General features: G+C 48.1%; 1 protein-coding gene across 4 annotated transcripts in view; it reads left to right on the top strand.

Annotated features, from left to right (window-relative positions):
* LRRN2 (leucine rich repeat neuronal 2) overlaps positions 1-8347 on the top strand; it is a 97594-nt gene extending 89247 nt beyond the window's left edge. For all 4 annotated transcript variants that reach the window (XM_045017149.1, XM_045017153.1, XM_045017151.1 and 1 more), the window contains exon 2: positions 5227-8347. In XM_045017149.1, coding sequence (XP_044873084.1) covers positions 5499-7673 — 2175 coding nt within the window. In that variant the 5' untranslated portion in view covers positions 5227-5498 and the 3' untranslated portion in view covers positions 7674-8347. The remainder of the gene's footprint in view (positions 1-5226) is intronic.
* The last annotated feature ends 14422 nt before the right edge of the window (positions 8348-22769 follow it).

The raw sequence follows: 22769 nt of genomic DNA, 5'->3' as shown, positions 1-22769 counted from the left end.
CACTGCTTGTGTAGGGAAAACCCCGGCGGGCTCGGCCGGGCCGGGCTGGTTTGTTTACCTTCCCTGTCCACAGATCCGGCCGATCACAGCTCCCACTGGCCACAGTTCACCGCTGCAGGCCAATGGGGGTTGCTGGAAGTGGCACGCGCCGCTTCCAGCAGCTCCCATTGGCCTTTTTAAGAAAAAGTTCCCCTTGGATACATGATGAGAAGGATAAGAGCAGTGAAGGTGTAGGTGATCCTACTTGCCCCCAGAGTAGAGAATAGAAGAGGAAAGTAAGGATTGATTGTAAGCCCTACGTGCGGTTTTAATAATTTCATAAGGTGCTTGGGTACATGTTACGAATGCACAGCTAGATCAGGCCTGGCCCAATGCCCACTGAAGTCAACACTGGATCAAGCCCATAACAAAAGTGTCAGTCTGCACGGAGACAGAGAGAGACAATAATACACCGCAATGCATTTCAAACCCTGTGAAAACAGGCCCATCTTGCAATCATGTGAGTGAGTTTTGGAGAGAAGCCCATGCCCACCCCCCCCCCAGATCTGAACCGCTTTCCATCTCCCAGAGTGTGAAGGGATGGGTTACAGAATCCAGATCTGGACCCAGACTGTACATCTCCTGCACTTCTATGCTGTAGTCCCTAAATGGCTGCTTACAGCTCTCACGCATGCACAGTGTATTTGCTAAGAACGTACTCGTCTGTTCTACATAGGTTTCTATCCAGCGCTCATCACCGCAGTATCTGATAACTGGGGGAAATAATAGGAGTTGAAAATATAGTCGAACCCCTTGCCATCTGCTTGCATGAACACTGAGCCCCTTAGGAGGCCAGGAACCTGGAATGTCACTGGTACTCGGACACTGTCTTCCCTTTATTCCTTTCTAGTGATTGTGTCTGTCAGGCATCTCCACAGTCACAAGGGTGTCTCTTACCTGCTCCCTTAGTACGTTAATACTCTGACAAAGAATAGTACAGAGTCCTGCTGTAGCCACTGGCACACAGCCAGAGCTCTCCACTCCCACAGCAGCTGCCTGCAGGAAAATCAATGGCAAGGAGTGAGCAGCCAAAATAACCAAGGGGAGAGCCCAGACCCCAGGAGATGGGGAATAGAAAGACTGTGAGATGTCTCGCCATCTAAGGATTCGCAGGGCATATGCAGCTGTCACACTCCCACCGGATAAGGAAACAATGAAAGGCTGGCAGTGCAGTAGGGTGACGAGACAGCAAATGTGAAAAATCGGGATGGGGGTGGGGGGTAATAGGAGCCTATATAAGAAAAAGACCCAAAAATCGGGACTGTCCCTATAAAATCGGGACATCTGGTCACTCTACGGTGCAGATGAGTGCCCGGTTTGGCTGGCCCACCCATTGCAGAGGAAAGTTCAATTCCCTGTAGTGTGGGAACAGTCAGATTCAAGCTCCTTACAGACCAATGCTTCCCACACCGGAGCCTGTGGAGCACTGATATGCAATGGAGCTGCTACCCCTGCACTGAGTCGCTGTAGCTTGGTGCAGGATGTACAACAGTTCCTGTGTTTCTTTGAGCAACTCGACTCAAAAGTGCAAACCTCTCTCTTCATCTTTTCTCAGGTCGTGACCCAATTTGCTTGGGACACCAAAACTGGTGGAAAGTTAGGTCCCCCTTCCCCACCCCGAAAGGTACCTTGCTCTAGGTTTGTAACATGGTCTCAGGTTGGATTCAGCATCCTGTACAGAATATGATCTGGGCGTCCTGGCTGTAGGAACAATTCTACCATGTAATGATACTTTGCACCTTTCATCCAAGGACCTCAAAGCATTTTGAATTGACTATTTCTATGCAGCTCTTTTTCTTTTATCTTGGTACTTAGCTGACCCCTTTATGTCATATCTGAGCACCTCCCACACATTAAATTTATCCTCACAGCATCCCCACGTGGGAGGGAAGAATCATTACCCCATTTCACAGTGATGAGATGTAAAGAAGGGAAGGGATTTGCCCAGTGTCTGAGGAAGGGAATCGGTGGCCACTGGGAACTGAATGCAGATCTCCCCAGACCCAGACCCATGCCTTGGGGTACATGTACACAGCAAAAAGACCCTTGGCAGTGAGTCTCAGAGCCCAGCTCAGCTGCCTCGGGCTCATGCAGCTCAGGCCGCGGGGCTAACAATGGCAATGTAGATGTTCAGGCTGGAACCCAGGCTCCAAGATCGTCCTCTGTCATTGGGTTTTAAAGCCCAGGCTCAAGCCCAGGAGGAACATTTACATGGCTATTTTCAGCCCTGTAGCACAAGCCCAAGTCAGTTGACCCTGCTCTGAGACTTGCTGCCTTGGGGTTTGTTTGTTTTTTGCTGTGTAGATGATCCCTTAGCCACCCGATCATCCTCCCTTCTCTCATTCCCCTTTTCTGCTTCTATTGCCTTCATTTCCCTCCTCTGGCTTTCCCTTTCCCACCTGCTAGAATTGCTGTGGAGAGCACTGTGAGAACAGGACTAGTCCCCCACCTACCCCCAACCCTCCTGCTGCTCATCTTCCCCCTTCCCTGTCATGCCATCCTGCTGAGTACTCACTGACATACCTGTCTCCGCTTGGGCCCAGGACCCAACCTCCCTGTAAACAGACTGAAGGAGCGGAGTGAGGTTCTGGCAGGCTGTCAGGGAGAGCAGCTTGTAAAAATCCATCTGGCTCAAAGCTGCACCGCTGAGGCGCTAATGAACTCTGCCTTACTGAGCGAACAAACGGCACGTCAGTTGGGGAGGTGAAGGTGACAGGCGACATGGGTAAAAATCACCTCCAAACCCAAAGCCCAAGATATCTCGCCCTGCACAGACGATGCCTTCAGAAAAGGCTGCCACCAGCATGAGGGTCCTGGCACCACCAGATACATTCCCCTGTTTGGTATTGGGAGCCCACAGCCTGGTTCTGTGTTTAGACTGGGGAGCCCAAGAAAGCCACAGGGTTGATCTGTGTCCAGCAGCCTCAGTAACGTGTTCATTACTACCAAGCTGGGGCTTTAAGAAAACCACCAAATATCACGAGATTTGGCAGCACTGCAGAGGGTCCAAACCCCATCCTGTGAGCAAGAGGAGGTGGTGCCAGGGTCCGCCAAACCCAAACCAGGTCTTGATGGAAACCTGCATGCCAAAGAGACAGGGGAACACAGGTCAAACCCCAGCTAGTGGAACAAACGCCAGCTCCACTGCCGCGTTGGCCTCTGTGCTCACCGCAGAATCGCTCTGTGTGGGGTGGAAATGGGAGTGGTAACGTCAGAGTTGGGTGGGGCATTCCTTCCTCTTGGCCGAGATTAAGGAAAATTATCTGGGGACCAGAGACAGAGCCTGGAGCTCCAAGACTTTGCCCAAGATTATCTGTATTGGGGAAGCATCTTCAAAGACAAAGACAAAGACATCAGAACTCCATGTGGAACCTGCACTAAGAGTGTGGGCCTTTTGGCTCTGGCTATTCCACACAAGAGATCTAAGAGCTGCTACTGCTTCCAGCTCACAGGCTTGGTGTTTTAGCTCCAGAGGTTGAGACTCTTGGATTTTAAGGTCCTAGATTCACCCTCATTTCCCCGTGGTATTTAGAACGGGAAATAGCTGGCATGTCTTAGACCACCACTGCCCCGTAACCGATAGCAAACATTGACTCTTTCATGGCAACCGACCATCACAACATGGCTCACCCACATTCTCCTTGTCTATGGGAGAGCCTTAGGGAGCCCAAGAATAATCGCAGCAGTGCTGTAGAGATGAGGGTGGGTAGCTGATGGGAAACAAGGCTTTTCAAAGGAAAATATGTGTCTCTGCACCAGGAGGATTAAAATGCCCCTGGTGCTACCCTCTGCATTAATTGTATTCTTCTGATGGAGTATCTGGAGGTTTGCCTGCAGCCTGCACTCTGAAAAGTTTGTGTACATTGGAGGCATATACCCTAATCTTCCCCCTCAGCAAAAGAGGCGACTCCTGTGATAATATTTAGGCTTCCGATTTTTTTCCCTACAGGGAAAGAGAATAAGCAAAGGAATCTCTGGATCACTCTCTGTGGAGATTCTTTTACCTTTGGTTTCATGCCAGTAGACTTTTGCTGTAATCAAGAATTCAGTCCCTATGTGGCTCCCCAATCCCTGCCACCATCCCAATGGTCACCCATCACTTTCATGTGGCTCCCAGTTTATTCCTCAGCTGGGGTATTGGGGACTGTGCCTTTAAGGGCTGAGCTTCCCAGACAGGGTCTGGCCAGGGCGCTGTGCAGCTCTTGTTATGCACGGCTGGCTGGTACTGAGCACAGATTAAAGAAGAGCTCTTGACAAACCCCTTAAGCACTGAGTGACCACTGAATACCACCACAGACACATTGATTCTTTCCACCCCTTGTAAAAACCTGCATAAACTATGCCGCACATAAAGACTGCTAGACTGTATCAGAACCGGGGCCTATCTGGCCTAATATCTTGTCTCTGGCAGTAGCCAGTACCAGCTGCTTCAGAGAAAAATGCCAGAGATCCTTTAGGATGATGGGATAACTAGCGCCCAGGGGATGTTAATTCCTGGCCCCATTAGATGGTCTATGCCTTGAAGCATGAGGATTAATATCCCTTCCAAAATTCTTGAATTATTTTACTAATATAACACACTCACAATTTGCCCTAATTGGAGACACTGATTCTGAAATCCCTTGGCTTCATTTTAACCCCTTAGTTCTGCGCAGAGATGGGCCGGGTGTTTAAAGGTTCCCAAAGTTCAGGAGGCATGGAGATCCAGAGGCTTGGTTCGCTCTGGGGGACAGACACCAAGTCTGGAACAGGATCTGAAAGACTGGAGGATGCTGGGTTCCGAGGTCTTGGTTTGACCTCTCTCTAGTTTTCAGTTGAGCCAGATAAAGAAACGGGTTATTGTTATTTATATTACAGTAGCATCCAGAAGCCTCTGAGATCGCGGCCCCATTGTGCACGGTGCCGTACATTCAGACGGTAAGAGACAATCCCTGCCCTTGAGAGTTCACAACCTAAATAGACAGACAAAGGAAATATCATCAGCCCCATTTTATTGCTGGTGAGACACCGAGCGACTAAATAACTTGTCACACAAGGCGTCTGTAGCTGAAGCCAGAGCTCCTGACCACAAGACCAACATGCCTCTCATTACTGTGGGTGCTGGATTAATCTATATTTCTCTGTCTTGCTTTGTTTGCCACTTGCGCAGTTCTCCTCTAATGTGACCTGTTCCTTGGGCTCTTTCAGGAACGACCTTGAGAGGAAACCTCAAAAATGCAGCAGAGTGAAAAAATGAATCACCTTGGGAGGAAGAAAAGGAGAAATTCCGATTAAAGGAGCAAGCGTCGCCCAGCACATTATGACCTCTTCTACAGGGAAGGCCGAGCTGCGCAGCCTTTGACAGGAACAATAACGCTGTGGGGAACACCCGTGAATGGTGGAAGAGACTTGGGGCGGGGGTTTTCTGTGTGTGGGGGGGTCCTATTTCCACCTCTCCTTCTCCCCATGCCAAGTTCTGGATGTGCCCTGTGAAAGTTTTTGCCCTGGAAGGAAGTCAGTCTTGCCAGTTGAAAATGAGACACTTTCAAATGAACTTGCTTCTCATCTGTGTGGCAACTGCCACAGCCATCCCTGTAGTGCCCTGGAAGGTGAAATGCCCACTGCAGTGTGTGTGTCAGATCCGACCCTGGTACACACCCAGGTCTGTGTACAGGGAGGCCGCCACTGTGGACTGCAATGACTTGTTCATCTCCACGGTGCCCGAGAGCTTGCCAGAGGGGACGCAGACCCTGCTCTTGCAAAGCAACCACATCGCCAGGGTGGACCAGAGTGAGCTGGACTATCTGAAAAACCTGACAGAGCTGGACCTGTCGCAGAACAGCTTCGCCGACATCTGGGACTTCAGTCTGAAGAACATGCCTCAGCTGCTGAGCCTCCACCTTGAAGAGAATCAGCTGGCTGAGTTGTCCGATAACAGTTTCTCTGGCCTGGCCAACCTCCAGGAGCTGTATCTGAACCACAACCAGCTGCGTAGGATTTCCCCGCGGGCCTTCTCAGGCCTCAGTAACCTCCTTCGGCTCCACCTCAACTCTAATCTCTTGAGGACAGTTGACAGCCGCTGGTTCCAGGTGCTCCCCAACCTGGAGATCCTCATGATTGGAGGCAACAAGGTGGATGCTATCTTGGATATGAACTTCAGACCTCTGTTGAACCTGAGGAGCTTGGTTCTGGCTGGAATGAACCTGAGGGAGATCTCAGATTTTGCCCTGGAAGGGCTGAGAAGCCTGGAGAGTCTGTCTTTCTATGACAACAAGCTGGTGAATGTCCCCAAGCGGGCGCTGCAGCAAGTCCCTGGCCTTAAGTTCCTGGATCTGAACAAAAACCCTTTGCAGAGGATCAGGCAAAGTGACTTCACGAATATGCTACACCTCAAGGAGCTGGGACTTAACAATATGGAGGAGCTGGTTTCCATAGACAAGTTTGCCTTGATCAACCTCCCCGAGCTGAGCAAACTGGACGTGACCAACAATCCCAAGCTGTCCTTCATCCACCCTAGCGCTTTCCATCACCTGCCCCAAATGGAGACCCTGATGCTCAACAACAATGCCCTAAGTGCCTTGCATAAGCAGACGGTAGAGTCCCTGCCCAACCTGCAGGAGATCAGCATCCACAGCAACCCCATCCGCTGTGACTGCGTCATCCGCTGGGTCAACAGCACCGAGAACCATATCCGCTTCATCGAGCCCCAGTCCACGCTGTGCGCCGAACCCCCGGACCTGAAGAGGAGGCACATCCGGGATGTTCCCTTCCGGGAAATGACTGACCGGTGCCTGCCTCTGATCTCCACCAAGAGTTTCCCCTCCCACTTGGAGGTGGCAGACAACGAGAATATCTCACTACATTGTAGGGCCCTGGCGGAACCGGAACCAGAGATCTACTGGGTCACACCTTCTGGGGTCAAGCTGATCCCTTACTTGGAAGACGGGAGGTACAAGGTGCACCCTGAAGGGACACTGGAAATTCACAAGATAACTGCACAGGAGGCCGGGCTCTATACCTGTGTGGCCCATAACCTCATCGGTGCCGACACCAAGAGTGTCAGCCTGATGGTCAACAGCTCCTTCCCTCTCAGCGTGGACAACCTGGAGCTCCTAGTGAAGGAAGTCCAGGCTTACCATATCCTTGTCACCTGGAAGCCCCACCTCAACACGGTCTCCTCCAATCTCACCTGGTCCAGCTTCTCCTTCAGCTCCAATTTGGATGTGACCAACGTGGCCCGGATCCCTGTGGGCACCCACCTGTATAACATCACCCGGCTCCACCAGGGCACAGAGTACTGGGCCTGCCTTCACGTGGCCTTCGTAAACTTGCAGTCCAAGGTGGCCTGTGTGAATGCCAGGACTAAAGAGGCTGGCTACGGCTACCAGTACTTGGAGAGCAGGCAGAGTGTCTTGACGGTGCTGGCCCTCTGCATCTTGCTGCTCTCAGTCAGCCTGGTGGGCCACTGTGGCTTTGGTTCCTACAGGCCACAGCCTGGGAGCCCTGGGAAGCTGCTCCTGCGCTGCCTGCCATGGAACCTGGGCTCGTCCTCGGTGCGCGTGGTCTACCCTCCTTTCGTCAAACACTGGGATCAAGGGAGGCCTGGGGAGAAGCTCCTAGCCGTGGAGGTGCAAGCAACGCCGCTGGACTCTTGAAGGTCAACTCTTCGGAGGGGCGTGGAATTGGGGTGGCGGTTCCGGGGGTCGGGGAGAAGGCAAGTGAAACTATTTTTTACCAAAAATAAAAAGACTTGACTGACAAACAAAACAGCATGGCAAGTGGAGAGGGACATGGCCAACATCCAGGCCTTGTGGTGCCCCTCTGCCCCCATGCTCCGCCCAAGGCACCCATCGACATTTGTCCAAACAGATTGTTTCTCTTACAGACAACCTGCTGTTACTGGGGGAAAGGTTCTTGAGTGAATCTTCAGCACAGACAGGGCCAGCGAAATGCAATGCCCAGAGCAGAGAGCATGAGCAAGAACAGCCATACTGTAGAAACACAGATGACACCAAGCCCCCGGCAGCCCAGCTGTTAGTCCGCTAGCTGGATGGTCCATGTCTTGGAAATACACAAAGGCCTTTCCCTTTGGGACTATTTTTGTGTGTACAGCCATAGGTAACCACGACTCAAACCTGCCAGCCCCCTTATTCGCTCACCCACAACCCCCTCAAGGAACAGAGTGGGGAGGGGGGAAGATGACAGTTGGGCTAAGGAAACACGGATGCTGCTGCTGCTGTATCTCTTAACTGGCTAGTGACGTCTTCATGACTCCAGCTGGATTCCGCCGTGAAAGCCGATAGGATCCCATAACCCAAGAGCTTGATTTCAAGGCTATTTTGTAAACTTTTGTGGATAATGTTACCAAAAAAAAAAAAAAAAGAAAAAAAGGAAATTCTTGCTTTTCTGTTTTTGTTAAAAAAAAAAAAAAAGAAACAAAAAACCTTTGTACACTGGTCTATAGTGTGAAGGGTTTGTGCTAGAAAAACATTGCTGCAGAGATGAAGGGTGGGGGTGGGGGGTATGGCAGGACGAAATCTTTGATGTGACAGAGGTTCTAGGAACAGAGTGTTTTACTTCCAAATAGCTGCACTTTGTTCTCTGCACATATCCCACTGCATAACTTGAAACATCCCAGGAGATGAAAGTGAGAAGAGGCTTTATGGGTGTGAGGGGAATAAATATTCTGGTCTCCAATGCTGTCATCACCTCTCTTTCTCTGATAAGCAATTAAAATTGCAAATGAAACATACTGGTGGACAGCATGAGTCTCTCCCCCCACCCCCTTCTGTTTCTAATTATGCCAAACCAAGGGATGATGCCGTCTATAGAATTTCAAATCAGTGAGCTTGGGAGAGTCAGCTCCCCTTCGCTAGTGGTGTATGGATGTTTTTATTTAAAAAAACCTCATTCGTTTACTTTTAAATTTCTAAGAAGCCTTTAATTGGGGGGAGGGGGAACCACATGGAAAGAGAAAGGAAGGACAGGTGAGTTGGTTGATGGAGAAATAGATGGATAGCTAGAAAGAGAGTGATAGAAAGAAGCCACCAGAAAAGGGTCAGTGTACATTGACACCAAAAATAATTTTCCCACCAGGAAGTATAATGTTCATGGTTATGAATGTTGCTTTACCTTTCAAGATCTGGGCAAGATGGTATTTGTAAGGAGACAGAAGACAAATGAGTTGGTTATCTGATATCTGAGACCAGCACCTATGGTGCCCTGGTGTACTGAGAGTTCCAAGTTAAAAGGCATGGGGAGATGAGTAGCAATTTGAACGAGACACATGCATGAGCTGATCCGATGCACCCTCACCACCATCTTTGTAATGACCTGCCATCGTCCATGCACTAACAGCAGCAAATTCGGACAGGAACAAAGCCTTTTGAAGTCCAGGGGTAGTGGAGCAGGCCCTTAGACCAGTCGCTCCACATAATGCTCTCTGCTCCACATAGTGCTCCCCATCCACTGTGGGGCACATGATGCCCATTGCAAGCATTAAGAAAAGCTCTACCATAATCATGTACAGTTTTTTGACGTGGTAGAATGGCATAGGGAGAAAAATCTCCCCCTAGATCTAGCAGTGGGGTGCACTGGCAGAATAGTGTGTGTGAGAGGCCCCTGGACTAATAACAGGAGGCTAAAGGTCAGGACTGAAGGCTTCAGAAGAGCTTTGCAAAGGAAAGTTGCCCAGCCCCTGGCTGCACTATAGTCGTCTCTTGCTAGGATAATAAATCCCTCTCTTTTCTCCAGAACCAAATCTGTTCCCTCAATTAAAAAGTACAGTGCCAGAGGGAAAATTTCAGCCAGGTTCACTGAAACAAAAGGTGATGTACCAGCAAGTAAACAAGGCCCAGAGATCAAAGTGTACACAGCTAAGCTTTGCTGGAGCATCTGTAAACAAAATAATGCCTTCCCTCTTTGGGAGGGGCTCTGAGTTGATCAGAGAGAAGAAATAAAACGAAGATGAAGAGAGATTCCCCTCCTGATTCTTCTGAGCCCAGCCTAGGGATAATGGCAGATGGATACCTTCTGCATGGAGGGGTGTCTGAGAGAGGCGTTCATTAAAAATTAAAATGGCCTGGGATGTGAAGTCCCAGCCTCCACAGTTTGCTATCCCTGTCGAGGTGAACACCAAGGAGAGCAATGAAAAGAAGCCACTGTGAGAGAGAGTGTGTGTGTGTGTGTGTCTTGTTCTCTTTCAATCACACACACAGCTGACCCCTCTACTCCGCAAGCACCATCGGTGATGGTCGATTTTGGGGGCTGCACAATCATTGCTAAATGGGCCCTGGCTAATTTGCATAGACATCCTCATGAATGTTAAGATGCACAAATCAATGAGGGCACCATGCCCTGCTTGCCTTGATAAAAGAACAGACACTGCTTGCTCCTGCAAGTTCACCAGCAACACATGCCGGCAGCCCTTCCAGTTCTGTCCTTGCCCTGCAGTTACAGGAAGGCTCTTGGATGCCTTAAGCCACCTGTTTAAAGCCATCCCTGCTTTAGAATACCCCAATAGTCTGTTCTCTCTCCCGCCCCCCCCCCCCGCCCTCTTCACACGAAAGAAGCCACTCAAATGGAGCTGTCAAGACACTACCACCTTCTCTTGATGCAAAACCCATCACCCCGTAACTGGCTGCCTTAGCAGAGACACCAAGGACTGACTGGGCCATAGAGCCTGCACTCTCCTCTCAAGTCCAGAGGAGGCTGCTCCAGGCTGGGGGTGAGGTGTGTTGGTGGAGTAGGCGGGGGCGGGGGAGCTTGCACTCTTCATGGTGGCTGGACTATTCCTTGGATTAACAGAAACTGGAAAATGACTCCCCTTTAAAAAAATGGACATGCTGCTCTCCCAGTCAGAACTTGGGAGAAACGTGCAAGAAAATGGCCCATCCTCCCGAAGCAAGACAGCCCACCTACACACCTGCCTGATGCTGTGCTGCAATGCAATGTCCTTAATACTTAAAACTAGAAGGACTATTTGACATGGTGGAAGAACACTGAAGAAATTATGAGATTGACGCAGCCTGTGCAGACAACTTCAAGTGTGGGATTCCATGGCCCAGTCCTCTGTGACCTGCCTAACCTCAGACCTCTACTCTTCTGTGCAGAGTTGGGCTCCAACCCCACACCCCAGTACCTCACCCCTGCCCTGAACTCTGGAGGATTTGATATCCAGATGGGAGGTTTGCAGCTTGGCTCTGTCTCTGCTTTAAAGTTACGAGTTTTGTTTACTGGATCCTCTTTCCCAGCTGGGACTGGCAATGTGGTTCTGCTTCAAACATCATAATAAAAGATTGTCCCCACCAGGCGTACAAACATAACAATTACTGTGTTCCTGTCCCAGCTGGGAGCAGTGGGCAGGCGCCTTCAGTGTGATGCCAGAATAACTCATCCCACGCAAAGCACGCCCCCTCTCCCTGGGCTGACACCACTGCATGGAGGTTGCCTCTTACCGGCTGAAATAAAAATGCCGAAAAAGTAGGGAACAGTTTAATTCCCAAAAACATGGAAAGAGCCTGCGAGCTCATCCAGAGTGGATGAAACTGGAGCCTGCACATCTCATGTGGGAATTGCAAGACCTTGGGCAAAGGGCTACTACCAGCACAATTGACACCAGGGCAAATCACGCTGGAACACTTCTGTGCACTGGGGCCAGGTCAGCACTTAAAACTTTTGCTAGTATAGCAATGTCAGCTCGGGGTGTGGTTATTTTTATGACATTTCTATACTGGCAAAAGCCCTAGTGCAGACACTGTTATACTGGAGACAAAAAATGCTTTTGCCTGTATAGCTAATTTTGTTTGGGAACTGGGTAAGTTATATTGGCAAAAGCACTCTTTGGCTGGTATAAGCTAGGTCTACACTGGGAGGGCTTTGCTGGTCTAGTGGTACTGGTATAACTATACCAGCAAACCTTTCTTAGGGTGCGTCCACACTACCCGCTGGATCGGCAGGTAGCGATCGATCTATCAGGGATTGATTTATTGCGTCTCGCCTAGATGCGATAAATCGATCCCCGCCACACTCCCCGTCGACTCCGTAACTCCACCAGGGCAAGAGGCGGAAGCGGAGTTGACGGGGGAGCCACGGCCGTCGATCCCACGCCGTGAGGACGGGAGGTAAGTTGAAATAAGATACGTCGACTTCAGCTACACTATTCTTGTAGCTGAAGTTGGGTATCTTACATCGACATCCCACCCCCAACCCCCAGTGTAGACCAGCCCTTAGTGTAGACTAGCCTAGGGCTTTGACAAGGCTATTGCATCTAAAGACGGATGCATGATAATTCCCTATTGGGCAGATGTTTCTGCTGCAGCCTTCTCTGATCCATTATTCCATATGATAGTTCTTACCAGCCACAATTTAGCCAACAGGCACTAATCAGCAAGGCACTTAATCACGTGCTTGGGACCCATTGAAGATTTGCCATTATCTTCAATGGGACAGGCTGAAAGCTAAGTATGTGCTTAAGTACTTCGTTGAATGGAAGCCGCTCTGGAGATTCTGTAGGATCCCAAGTGCCTTCGATGGAACTACTCACGTATGTAAAGTCAAGTGTTTGGAGGGTCAGGGCCTAAATATTCTTTCTCTTCTGCCTTTCTTTACACTGGGGAAATTTACAAAAAAATCCCCACTGGTTTAGCTGGATCAGTGTGAGATCAGCTGGGAATATTAGCCTGTAAATTTCCCAGGAGTAGACATGTTTTTTATTTAATTCCATTCCTCCCAGTTATATAAAAAGCTCCCTTATTAATCAGTCACAGGGTGATATTTTCACCTCTCTCCTCCACCATTTGAGATGATCTTGTTCCTACGCATGGCAGAAATGTAGCTAACCCTCAAGCAAAACAAACACACAGCCCTTTTAAAGGCTGTAATTTTGTAGGTGTAGGGAAAGGACATCTGTGATCATTACTATCATTACTGCTAATGTTACACTGGGACCGGAGGTGATTCAACAGCTGTTTGGTTTGTTTATTTTAACCTACAACTAATTCCTGCAAGCAGAAGATTCTATTTGTTTATTTCTTCTTCTATTTTCTCAATTGCCTTCACCTGAGTTTGGAAATCACAGTGATACTTACGGAGCTTCAGAATATAATTAATACAAAAATACACCATTCTGATTGCCAGCACTGACACACTGAATTGTTCTGTCCTCTATGGATGCTTCCTTTCCCCCCACTCTTGTCTGCTCTGGGACCACAACTGTACTAGCTAAAACCCAACTGTGCTGGAGTGGCTACAGCTGGGTTTAAACAGTAGTCAGAGCAGGACACTGGGAGTTGGGAAGCCTGAGTTCTGTTCTTGACCGCCACTGACTCACTTCCTGACCTTGGGCAAGCCACTTAGCCCAACATTTTCAAAAGTGGCTGCTGATTTGGTGGGCCTCGGTCATTTGGCAGCCCAAACTGAGAGTATATGGGGTTGATTTTCAGAAATGCTGACCTGCCATGGCTCAGCGCCTATGAAAATCATGTCCTAGGGTCAAAATTTTCAAAAGAGCTCAGCAGCCATCAAGCCCTGAGTGCTGACGAAAAGCTGGCTCCTTACAGAATTTTGATGCCTGAGCTCTTTGGATAATCTGGTCCCATGGGTTTCCAGCTGGGTCCCCAAAATGAATGGGCACTTCAGAAAACGTTGACCTCTGCTTCTCTGTGCCTCAAATCCATCCTCTCTGAAGTGGGGACAATGAGACTACCCCCCACTCCCAAATGCTTTGAGATCCTCATCTGAAGAGCACTGTGTGGAATACACTATTTATTATTGTGATGATGGTCTGATTCTCATAGTTTCCATAACCAGTGGGTTGTTTTTTTTCTGATCATTATGCTAACTAAATAGTACCACGGACCCTGTCTATCCTGGCCGTACAACCAAATTCAGCAACGGTGCTTAAATATGGTTTAAACTCAACATTGGTTAAACCGTTTTCTTACAGGGTTTGACCAGCCAATGCAGAGAGAGTCAAACTATATTAGTATAGAATGGTTCAGCTAGTCACGTAGACTGGAACAAATGGATAACAGCTGACCTAGTCCTGTCTCCTGTCTCCTATTGAACTTTAAGGGGCCAATTCTTCATCTGCTCTGGGATCTTTACTCTGACAAAGGCCACGGCTAGATGCTAAAGAGGAAGATATAACACCCCCCCCCCCATGTTCATTTCATGGTGAAGCATGGTATGATTGGGAAGGAGCTGTAGCTGGTAACGTGTTCTCTGCAGCCTGAGGCCTGATACCCTTGCCTGATTTTTATCCTAGCTAATGTAACTGTAGAAGATATTCATCCCACAGTGAAATTCATCCCTGTGCAGAGGGCCTGCCTGAAACCTTTGCACACTTAAGCCCTATTTTGAAGGGCTTACGTGCCTTGTACAAATTTCTGTGCACAAGGGTAAATTTCACCTTAAGTGTCTAGCCTCTTTTGTGCAACTTAAGTTGTTTGCCTCAGTAACGTCACACACAGATACACACACATGGCTGCTACTTCCACTGTCTGTTTTTACCTTGCTTCCAAATGCATTTTCCTTTCACCTGCTTGGAATGTGTTCCTTTCTGAAATGACAGAGTGGCTTATTGTCCTTATATTAGCTGATGGCATCAACAAGGGCACCAGCCTACCTTGCTCTCCCCTATTCATTTTGCATAGCTCTCTGCCATTTTCTCTCCTCCCTTCCAAAGCAAACAGTCCTGGTCTTTCTGACTGATGCAAGAGGGGACAGCCTGATTACAAAGGAGAAGCATCTATTTAAATACAGAGATCTGTGATTGGAGTGGGAAAACATACAAATGCAACTGGGTTTGGGTAGAGCACTATTATCTCTGCAGCAATTCCGGAGCATGGAACTAGCTCCACCATCCCAAATGTTTTTAGGAGGAGCAGCATTTTAACCCTAAGTAAAGTAATCAGTGGATATCACTTATCATGTGAGCAGGCCAGGCAAGCTCTGTGGGTGCCCTTTAGTCCTGTCTTGGCACCTTTCTGCTGTATCAGTTCTGCCCCCCTTTCCTAGCTCTGCTAATGCACCTCAGTTCCCACCTGCAGCTCCCTCTTGTATTCTAGTTGTCATTCCCCCAAACTGCCTGCTGATGCTCCTCAGTCCTGACCTGCAACACACACTAGTTCCAGCCCTGGGCTTCCATACTGGAAACCAACTGAGCTCACCCCAATAAACCCACTGCAGGGTCTGATGGAGTCAAAGCTCACAAGCACTGAGCTTGGCAGGGGAGCCTGAGAAAATCCTTTCCAACCAGCCTATGCACGAGAGAGAACAGAATGAGCCCAACTCTCTGAACTGGCCATAAAAACAGCCCAGCTCTGCCTGCATGAATCATTGTCTGGAAGGTGCCACGGTGATAACATTACTAATCAGGCAGGACTAGTCCAAGAATGAACCTTGCTCTGTGAATTATAACAGCTGCAAAGTTTTATATGGCCCCGTGATTGGGACGTATGGGTTCTCACCCTGTCGGAGGCTGGATCGTGCAAATGAAACAGTCATGCAGATGTATGAGGGGTAATTTTTTGACTGCCAGGAATAAGTCACCTCAGGATGTCGTCTCATGGAGAGAAAGAAAAATGGCTTTTCATTGATAGGCTCCCTTGGTATTCCTCGCCTTCCTTTGAAAAGCCCATTGGCTTCTGAGCTGACACAGCAGGATTGCCCAGATAGGAATGCCAGATCAAAACCCCTTGGATCTTGGGTGTAGTTAGGGTGACCAGATGTCCTGATTTTATAGGGATAGTCCTGATATTTGGGGCTTTGTCTTATATAGGCGCCTATCACCCCCCAACCTTGGTCCTGATTTTTCACACTTGCTGTCTGGTCACCCTAGGGGTAGTTCGGACCTCAGCTTTGTGGCTTGGTCCCAGTCCCTATAACACAATCCAGACTGGAACATTAGCTCTACTACCACTGTCCCGCCTCCACCTCTTCCAAACTTCCGATCTGGATTTGGAGCCAAGCTCTGCGATGAGGGCATTCAAACACCGAGGGGAATGCTGGCAACTTTCCAAAGTGCCCCAAACCCACATACAAATGCACTGGAAAGAAATGCAATTGAAAAGAAATGCACACAGCCCTAATAGTTGCTTGTACTTGTCTCTTGCCTCTGCCTCGGTGAATATAAATAGCATGCATTTACCAGCAATACAATCCTGCCCTTGATCAGCTTTGTCCTTGTCACCCTGAAGTTACTGGGAGACGTATTTTAGGACTCTATTGGCCACACTTTCGGCATATATGCCCCTCTACCTCAAATCAGCTTTTTATCCCCAGCTACAGCTTAAAATCAACACTGTTCCAGGACATTCAGAGAGGCAACACACTCCAGATTTGAGTTCCAACTCCGCAAACAACATATTACAGCAAAATGAGTCAAGAGAGTGATGCAGTTGCTAAAAAGGGCTAATGTCACTCTTGGCTGTACTAACAGGAGCGTCATATGTGAGATATGGGTTGTTCCGCTGTACTCAGCCCTAGTGGGGTCTCCGCTGGAGTAGTTTTGGCCCCATGCTTTAAGAAGGATGTGGACAGATTGGGGAGAGTCCAGAGGTGAGCAACAAAAATGATAAAAGGTTTAGAAAACCTGACCTGTGAGGAAAGATTAAAAAACTGGGCATGTTTAGTCTTGAGAAAACTGAGCAGAGACCTGGTGAGTTTTCAAGTATGTTAAGGGCAGTTATAAAGTGTCCTAGTCTGCACCCTCACTTGAAACTGGGGGGTTTCAAAGTGAGGACCAGCATGTATTCTGCCACCATGTCATAGGGTCTCACCCCCACTTTGAGCTTGTGGGTTCAAAGATGGGGACCCGACTTGGTTTCCCTCTAAACTAAAATCCTAGTTTAGATCTAGTAAGCTGCCACCACTCAATCAGGAAATGTGGATTGAGACACAGTCCTTCCCCAAAATCCTAGGGGATTCCAAGAGCCCCAAATCCATGGAGTTCTTACACCCAGGAGAAACAAACCATTCCCCCTGCTTCCTCCCCCCTCCCTTTTCCTAGGAGAGATACCGGGATCTAACTACAGAGGGATACCTCCCCCTTCTCTTTCCCTGAGAATCCACCCAAGGAAAGACCAAACAAGTCCTTAATAGCAAGAATTTATTAAAGAATAAAAAGAAAGTAACTTGTCTCTGTAATTCAAGATAGAACAATACAGGGTCTAAGCTTATCAATCTCTGGAGAGAATTCCCCCTCCCCCTTTTCTCAGTAAAAGCCATATCAGCAAACAGGAATAAAGCATTTCCTTTAGCAAACACACAATTGCAAATATAGAAAACAAATCATAAGACTAATTCGCCTTTCTAATTAATACTCACTATTAATTAGTAGAAACTACTCCAGGAGAACTTGGAGACATGACTGTCCTCTTTTAGATCCAAAAAGAGTTCTCGAGACAAACAAAGAAAACACAGACAAAAGCTTCCCTCCACAGAGATTTGAAATTATCTCGTCTCTGATTGGTCCTCTGGTCAGGTGGTCATCAGGTACTGCATGTTAACCCTTTACAGGTAAAAGAGACCTTAACCCTTAACTATCTGTTTATGACATAAAGAGGACAGTAATCAAGTGCTCTCATGTCCACCAAAGGTAAGACAAGAAGTAACAGGCTTAATCTGCAGCATGGGAGATTTAGATTAGATATTAGGAAAAACTTTCTAACTCTAAGGATAGTTAAGCACGGGAACAGGTTACCTAGCAAGCTTGTGGAATCCCTGTTCTTGGAGGTTTTAAAGACCAGATTAGACAAACATCTGTCAGGGATGGTCTAGGTTTACTTGGTCCTGGACTAGATAACCTCTTGCGGTTCCTTCCAACCCTACATCTCTATGATTCCATGAAATCATCCCTCTCCATCAAAAAATTCACTAACATTGATTTAATGAAACTTGAACACAGGCTTAAAATTAAACCTGTGCTTAAACACTTTGCTGAATCAGGGCCTTTATGGCCACTACATGAAGAGGCATAGCCCTCAGCCTGCCAGGGCCTAAAGGCAGGACACAATGTGTGACAAAGATCCAAAATTAGGGACACACAACTATGATTCCTGAAGGGAACTCAGAATGCAGTGGGATACAGTAATCTAGTGCAAATGACTCAGTGATCTCATTTCATTATCCTTTATTTCTGATGTGTGAGGAGACCCCCAAATGTGTGTGGAACAGTATGTAGCTTTGGGTCTAAAATTAATGACATTTGAGCGACATGCAGAAAGGCTGTCTTCTATAGTAAAAAATTAGTCTTGGTCAATTTCATAGATTATATATTTGCTAAAGATTCTTTCATTATCACATTCAAGTTGCATTTCCTGCAATAGGAAACTTGGGCCAGATTTTCAAAGAGCTCAATATTCATTTAGGCACCTAGCTAAGTGGCTGGATTTTCTGGAGAGCCCAGCATGTTGGATGCTGAGCTGAGCTGAAAATATTTTCAAGTGTCTGTGCCCTAGGCACTTCAGGGCCAAAGTTCCACTGACTTTCAGTGAGATTTAGGCTCCTTGAGTGGCTGTTGCTTTTGAAAATAGGACTTAGGCATTTTTGAAAATGTTACACCAGGCCTCTATTTAAATGGGAAATGAGCTATTTTGAAAATCTGGCTCCTTTGTCTACATGCAAAGTCACCCTGGTTTAACTAAAGGTGTAATTTAAAATCATTTCAATTAAACCAATGACAAGGGCTGGGTGGACACCCTTAAACTGATATACACCTGGCTCATATTGATTTAGCTTAGATCAGTTAGGAACAGGTTTCAATAAAACTGAAATAAACCACTTTTAAACCAAAATAAGAGAGTCTATACAGGGTTTTGAACTAAACTGGTTTAAAAACCAATTTAAATTAAATCTTTTCGGTACACCTTCTGAGTCTAGAGGCTTCAAGGGAATACATAGCACAGGACAGGCTGTGTGACACATTCTGCCACCTTTACACTGAGTATGAGAATAGTCCCACTGCTTTCATTAGGGCTACTCATGGAGTAAGTTATTATTTAACAGATAAAATTCCCCCTGTGCAATGGGCCACCAGTTAATTCCAACCTAAATCCTGTGTTACACACAAGTCATCAGTAGAGATGGGCCCAAGCTGCCAAGTTCCCAGCTACAGCAGGACTCCTACATACCCCAAGTTCGTGCTGGTATTTGGGGTTCCATGCTGAATACTCAGAGTTCCCCAGAGCCAGGATCTGAGCTTGCCCACATTTTGGGAAACAACTGAAGGTTTGATATCTGGGGTTCATTGCAGCAGAAATATCCAGCTGGCCTTCACCCAATGGCTGCTGAAACCTGGTGAGCCTCAGCCAAGGCACCACCCATGGGACTCAAGTGTTGATTGGAAGATTGCCCAGCTTCACCGACTAGTCCAGCCATGCTATTTAAGCCAGACGGAGGCACAGGAATTCATCTGAGCAACTAAATGATTCCCCGTTGCTGCTGCTGTTGCATTGGACCCTGATTGTGCCTGGGCCCAACCCTCTTCCTGATTCATAATCCTTTCCTGCCTCACTGGTGCCTTTGCTCCTGGTACCCACCATGCTCCTGCTCCATGCCTGATCCTTGCCTTTCCTCCAGTTCCTGCCCTTACACCTCGCTTCCAACCATATCAGTCCTGGCTCTGACTTCTGGCTCTGGCATTGGGTATCCGACCCTCAGCTTCAATTCCTGGCTCTGACTCTGGTAATCAGCAATTGACCCTGGTGCTGACCCTCAACTCCATTCCCCAGCTGGACACCTGCTCTGCCCACTAGACTTGACTCCTTCCCTGGCCACTAGGCCAGACCACCTATGTCCCACTCCCTACCACCCTGGTCCCAAAACAATAGCCTCTACCCACTTAAACTGGAAGAGCTCCCCTAGTGGGAAGCAGTAGTAGGTCCTTTATCTTCCCTGTGGGCTGTCCAGTAGAGGCTGATATCATTCACATAACCAAAGCTAGTATATTACCTATTACCCGTGCTCTCCCCAGTGTACCGCTATTCAGAAGCATCTGAAGTTGAGAGTGGAACTGGATAAACTATATTACCCATGGAGATAAAGCTACACCCTTTTCCTGAAGGCGTTTCCCATTCTGACATGACATTAGCCAGGGGCTCTTACTTAATGCAGAGAAAAGTTTAGGCACAGCAAATTCTTAAGAGCATCTTAAATTCATTTCAAGGTCAGTCCCTCCGGGAGAGAAAGCATCCACCCATTGAAACACTGAATGAACAGAAAATTGCTCAATCAGGTTTTACCTTTGCAGTCTGCTCCTCATTTATTTGGGAGAATGAGGCTTGCAGCATAGAATAATGGTTGAAGATGTTTTGGGGGGGAGGGGCGAGATTTTTAGATGAGTGTCTGACCTACAATGACTCTCTATGCGATGGCCCTTTAATCTGGAGCACAAAGGCATAACAAGATCCAGTGGCTGAAAGATTAAGCTAGAGAAATTCAAACTGGAAACAAAGTGCAACTTTTTAACAAGCAGGATAATTAACTATTTCAATGGCTTCCACAAGGGTGTGGGGGATTCTCCATCACTGGCAATTCTACATCTGGTTTTCTAAAAGAGATGCTCTGGAGCCTAGTTCAACCACAAGTTATTGGGCTTGATGCTGGAATTTTACTGGATGAGGTTATCTGGCCTGTGTTATGCAGGAGATCAGACAGAATGATCCCTTTGGCCTTTAAATCTACAAATCTATTAACATAAGGAGGGATGGTCTTTGGGTTCCACTGAGTCTCACTTAAGGGAATACTAATGGGAGTAAGGGAGAAAGATCTATTTGAAGGTCTTCTTTGAAAATACTTCTCCCCTCATCCTGTCCCAATCAGGTTTAACACCTGTGCTGTGGTTTCTTTCCCATAAACCACAGTCCTTAGCGGCTATTTGTCCACCTCCTACCCTGCCCCTCATTCCTGTTTTACTTCTATTCGCTTTCGGAATAACAGTGAAGCAATCACTACTGCTCCTTCTGCCCTTTCTCCCCGTCTTTCTCAGTGTAAACAGCATTGTGGATTTCATATGCAACTTAGCTTCTTGACAAATCCAGCTGAGAACATTGTGAGCCAGATTCTATTTTAAGCACCTAATAAAAATGTTTTTGGAATGAACCCATGGCTGTGTCCTTCTTTTGCAAGAACCTTATTATTGGCATTATAGAAGCACCCCAAAGCCCACCACTGCACTAGGCACTGTACACACACATAATAAGAGGAGAAAATGGCAAAGAGGGGGGGAAAGTGATTTACACAAGATCCGTGGTAGAGCTAAGGATAGCACCCAAGTCTCTGGACTGCCAGTACAGTGCCCTACCCACTGGGTTATACTGCCTCTCACAAGAGTAGTGTTTCTACCATTATTCCTTCAAAGAAGGATATACCCTTTGCCCCAGGGCCGCCCAGAGGATTCAGGGGGCCTGGGGTCTTTGGCGGCGGGGGGGGGGCGGGTCCCGCTGCCGAATTGCTGCTGAAGACCCAGAGCGGAAGAAGCAAATGAAGGACCCTGCTCCAGGGGCCCCAAAAAAGTCTCGTGGGGGCCCCTGCGGGGCCCGGGGCCTGGGGCATATTGCCCCACTTGCCCTTCCCCCTCCCCGGGTGGCCCTGCCTTGCCCAAAAGAAGTGCTTTGCTGAACAGGGATGGAATTACTCACCTACTTATAGTTAAACCCATGCTTAAGTGTTTTGCTCAGTCAGGGCCTTTAATCTCTCTAGGTCTCAGTTTCCCATCTGTAAAATGAGGCTAAGACTCCGTTCTTTCTGCCCACCCTTGGTCTGTCTGGTCTGTTTAGATTGAAAGCTCTTCAGGGCAGAGACTGTGTCTCGCTAAGCATATGCACAGCAGCTAGCACCATGGGGCCCGGATCTCAGCCGGGGGATTTTTGTGCAACCGTAACACAACTAATAAATCATGGTAACAAATGAAGTGGGGAGAGGCGTGGCAGAGTGGAGCATGCTGCCGTCTGGAATGAGACACGCTAGAATACTTGCTGTGACTGAAGAGTGTACATCGGTGTGTTCAGCTTTTGCAGTTCAGGCTTAAGGGGTTGGAGGATTCAAAAAAATCCCCGGTGATCCAAAACCATCCCTGAGTGCTGTGTAATAGAATTCACTAGAGACGTGTTTCCTAGGCACGTTAGATCAGATGGGAAGCTGGCTGCCTGCTGAGCCCCAAGACATGGTGGCACCCTGGGGTTTAACTAGAATAGGCTGCAGGCAGATGCTCCACTCTGCAGGTGGATTGCTTTGGGTTTCATAGGCTGAAAGAGCTGAGAGCACTGATGCATCTGAAGGTGTCTGCAGCAGCCCTGTGTCACTGTGAGCGGGCTGAAAGGCTGGGCTCTTACATTTATCACTTTGCAGAGGAGCGACTCCTTTGCAAAGAAGCCCTTGTGGGTGAGAGCCTAATGGAGGCCAGGTCATAGAGAGGCCCTGTGCAATGACACTAAAGGGCCAGAGAGAACCACAGGGACTGTCTTGTGTCCAGCAGCCTCGCTAAAGAATCCCCTTTTCATTCACAGCTGAGTCCTGTCTTCTCTATACTACGAGGGAATCTCTTTATCTCAGTGCCAGCTAAAGAGCATCTCAGATGTTGCCATGTGAGTCCATGGGGGTGGAAGGAGCGGGTAGCAGAGGAGAAGGTGGTCTGTGAGATGAACTGACTGGACGCAGCATGGCAAAGCGTGGCCAAGGAAGTGAATTACCCATCCAAACTTTCTGCCTTGGTTTTTCCAAAATGGTTTGACCTGCATCCACCAATGGCA

Source organism: Mauremys mutica, chromosome 4, assembly GCF_020497125.1.
Source record: "Mauremys mutica isolate MM-2020 ecotype Southern chromosome 4, ASM2049712v1, whole genome shotgun sequence".
In the NCBI taxonomy this organism is placed as follows: Eukaryota; Metazoa; Chordata; order Testudines; family Geoemydidae; genus Mauremys; species Mauremys mutica.
This window is presented reverse-complemented; position numbering and strand designations above follow the sequence as displayed.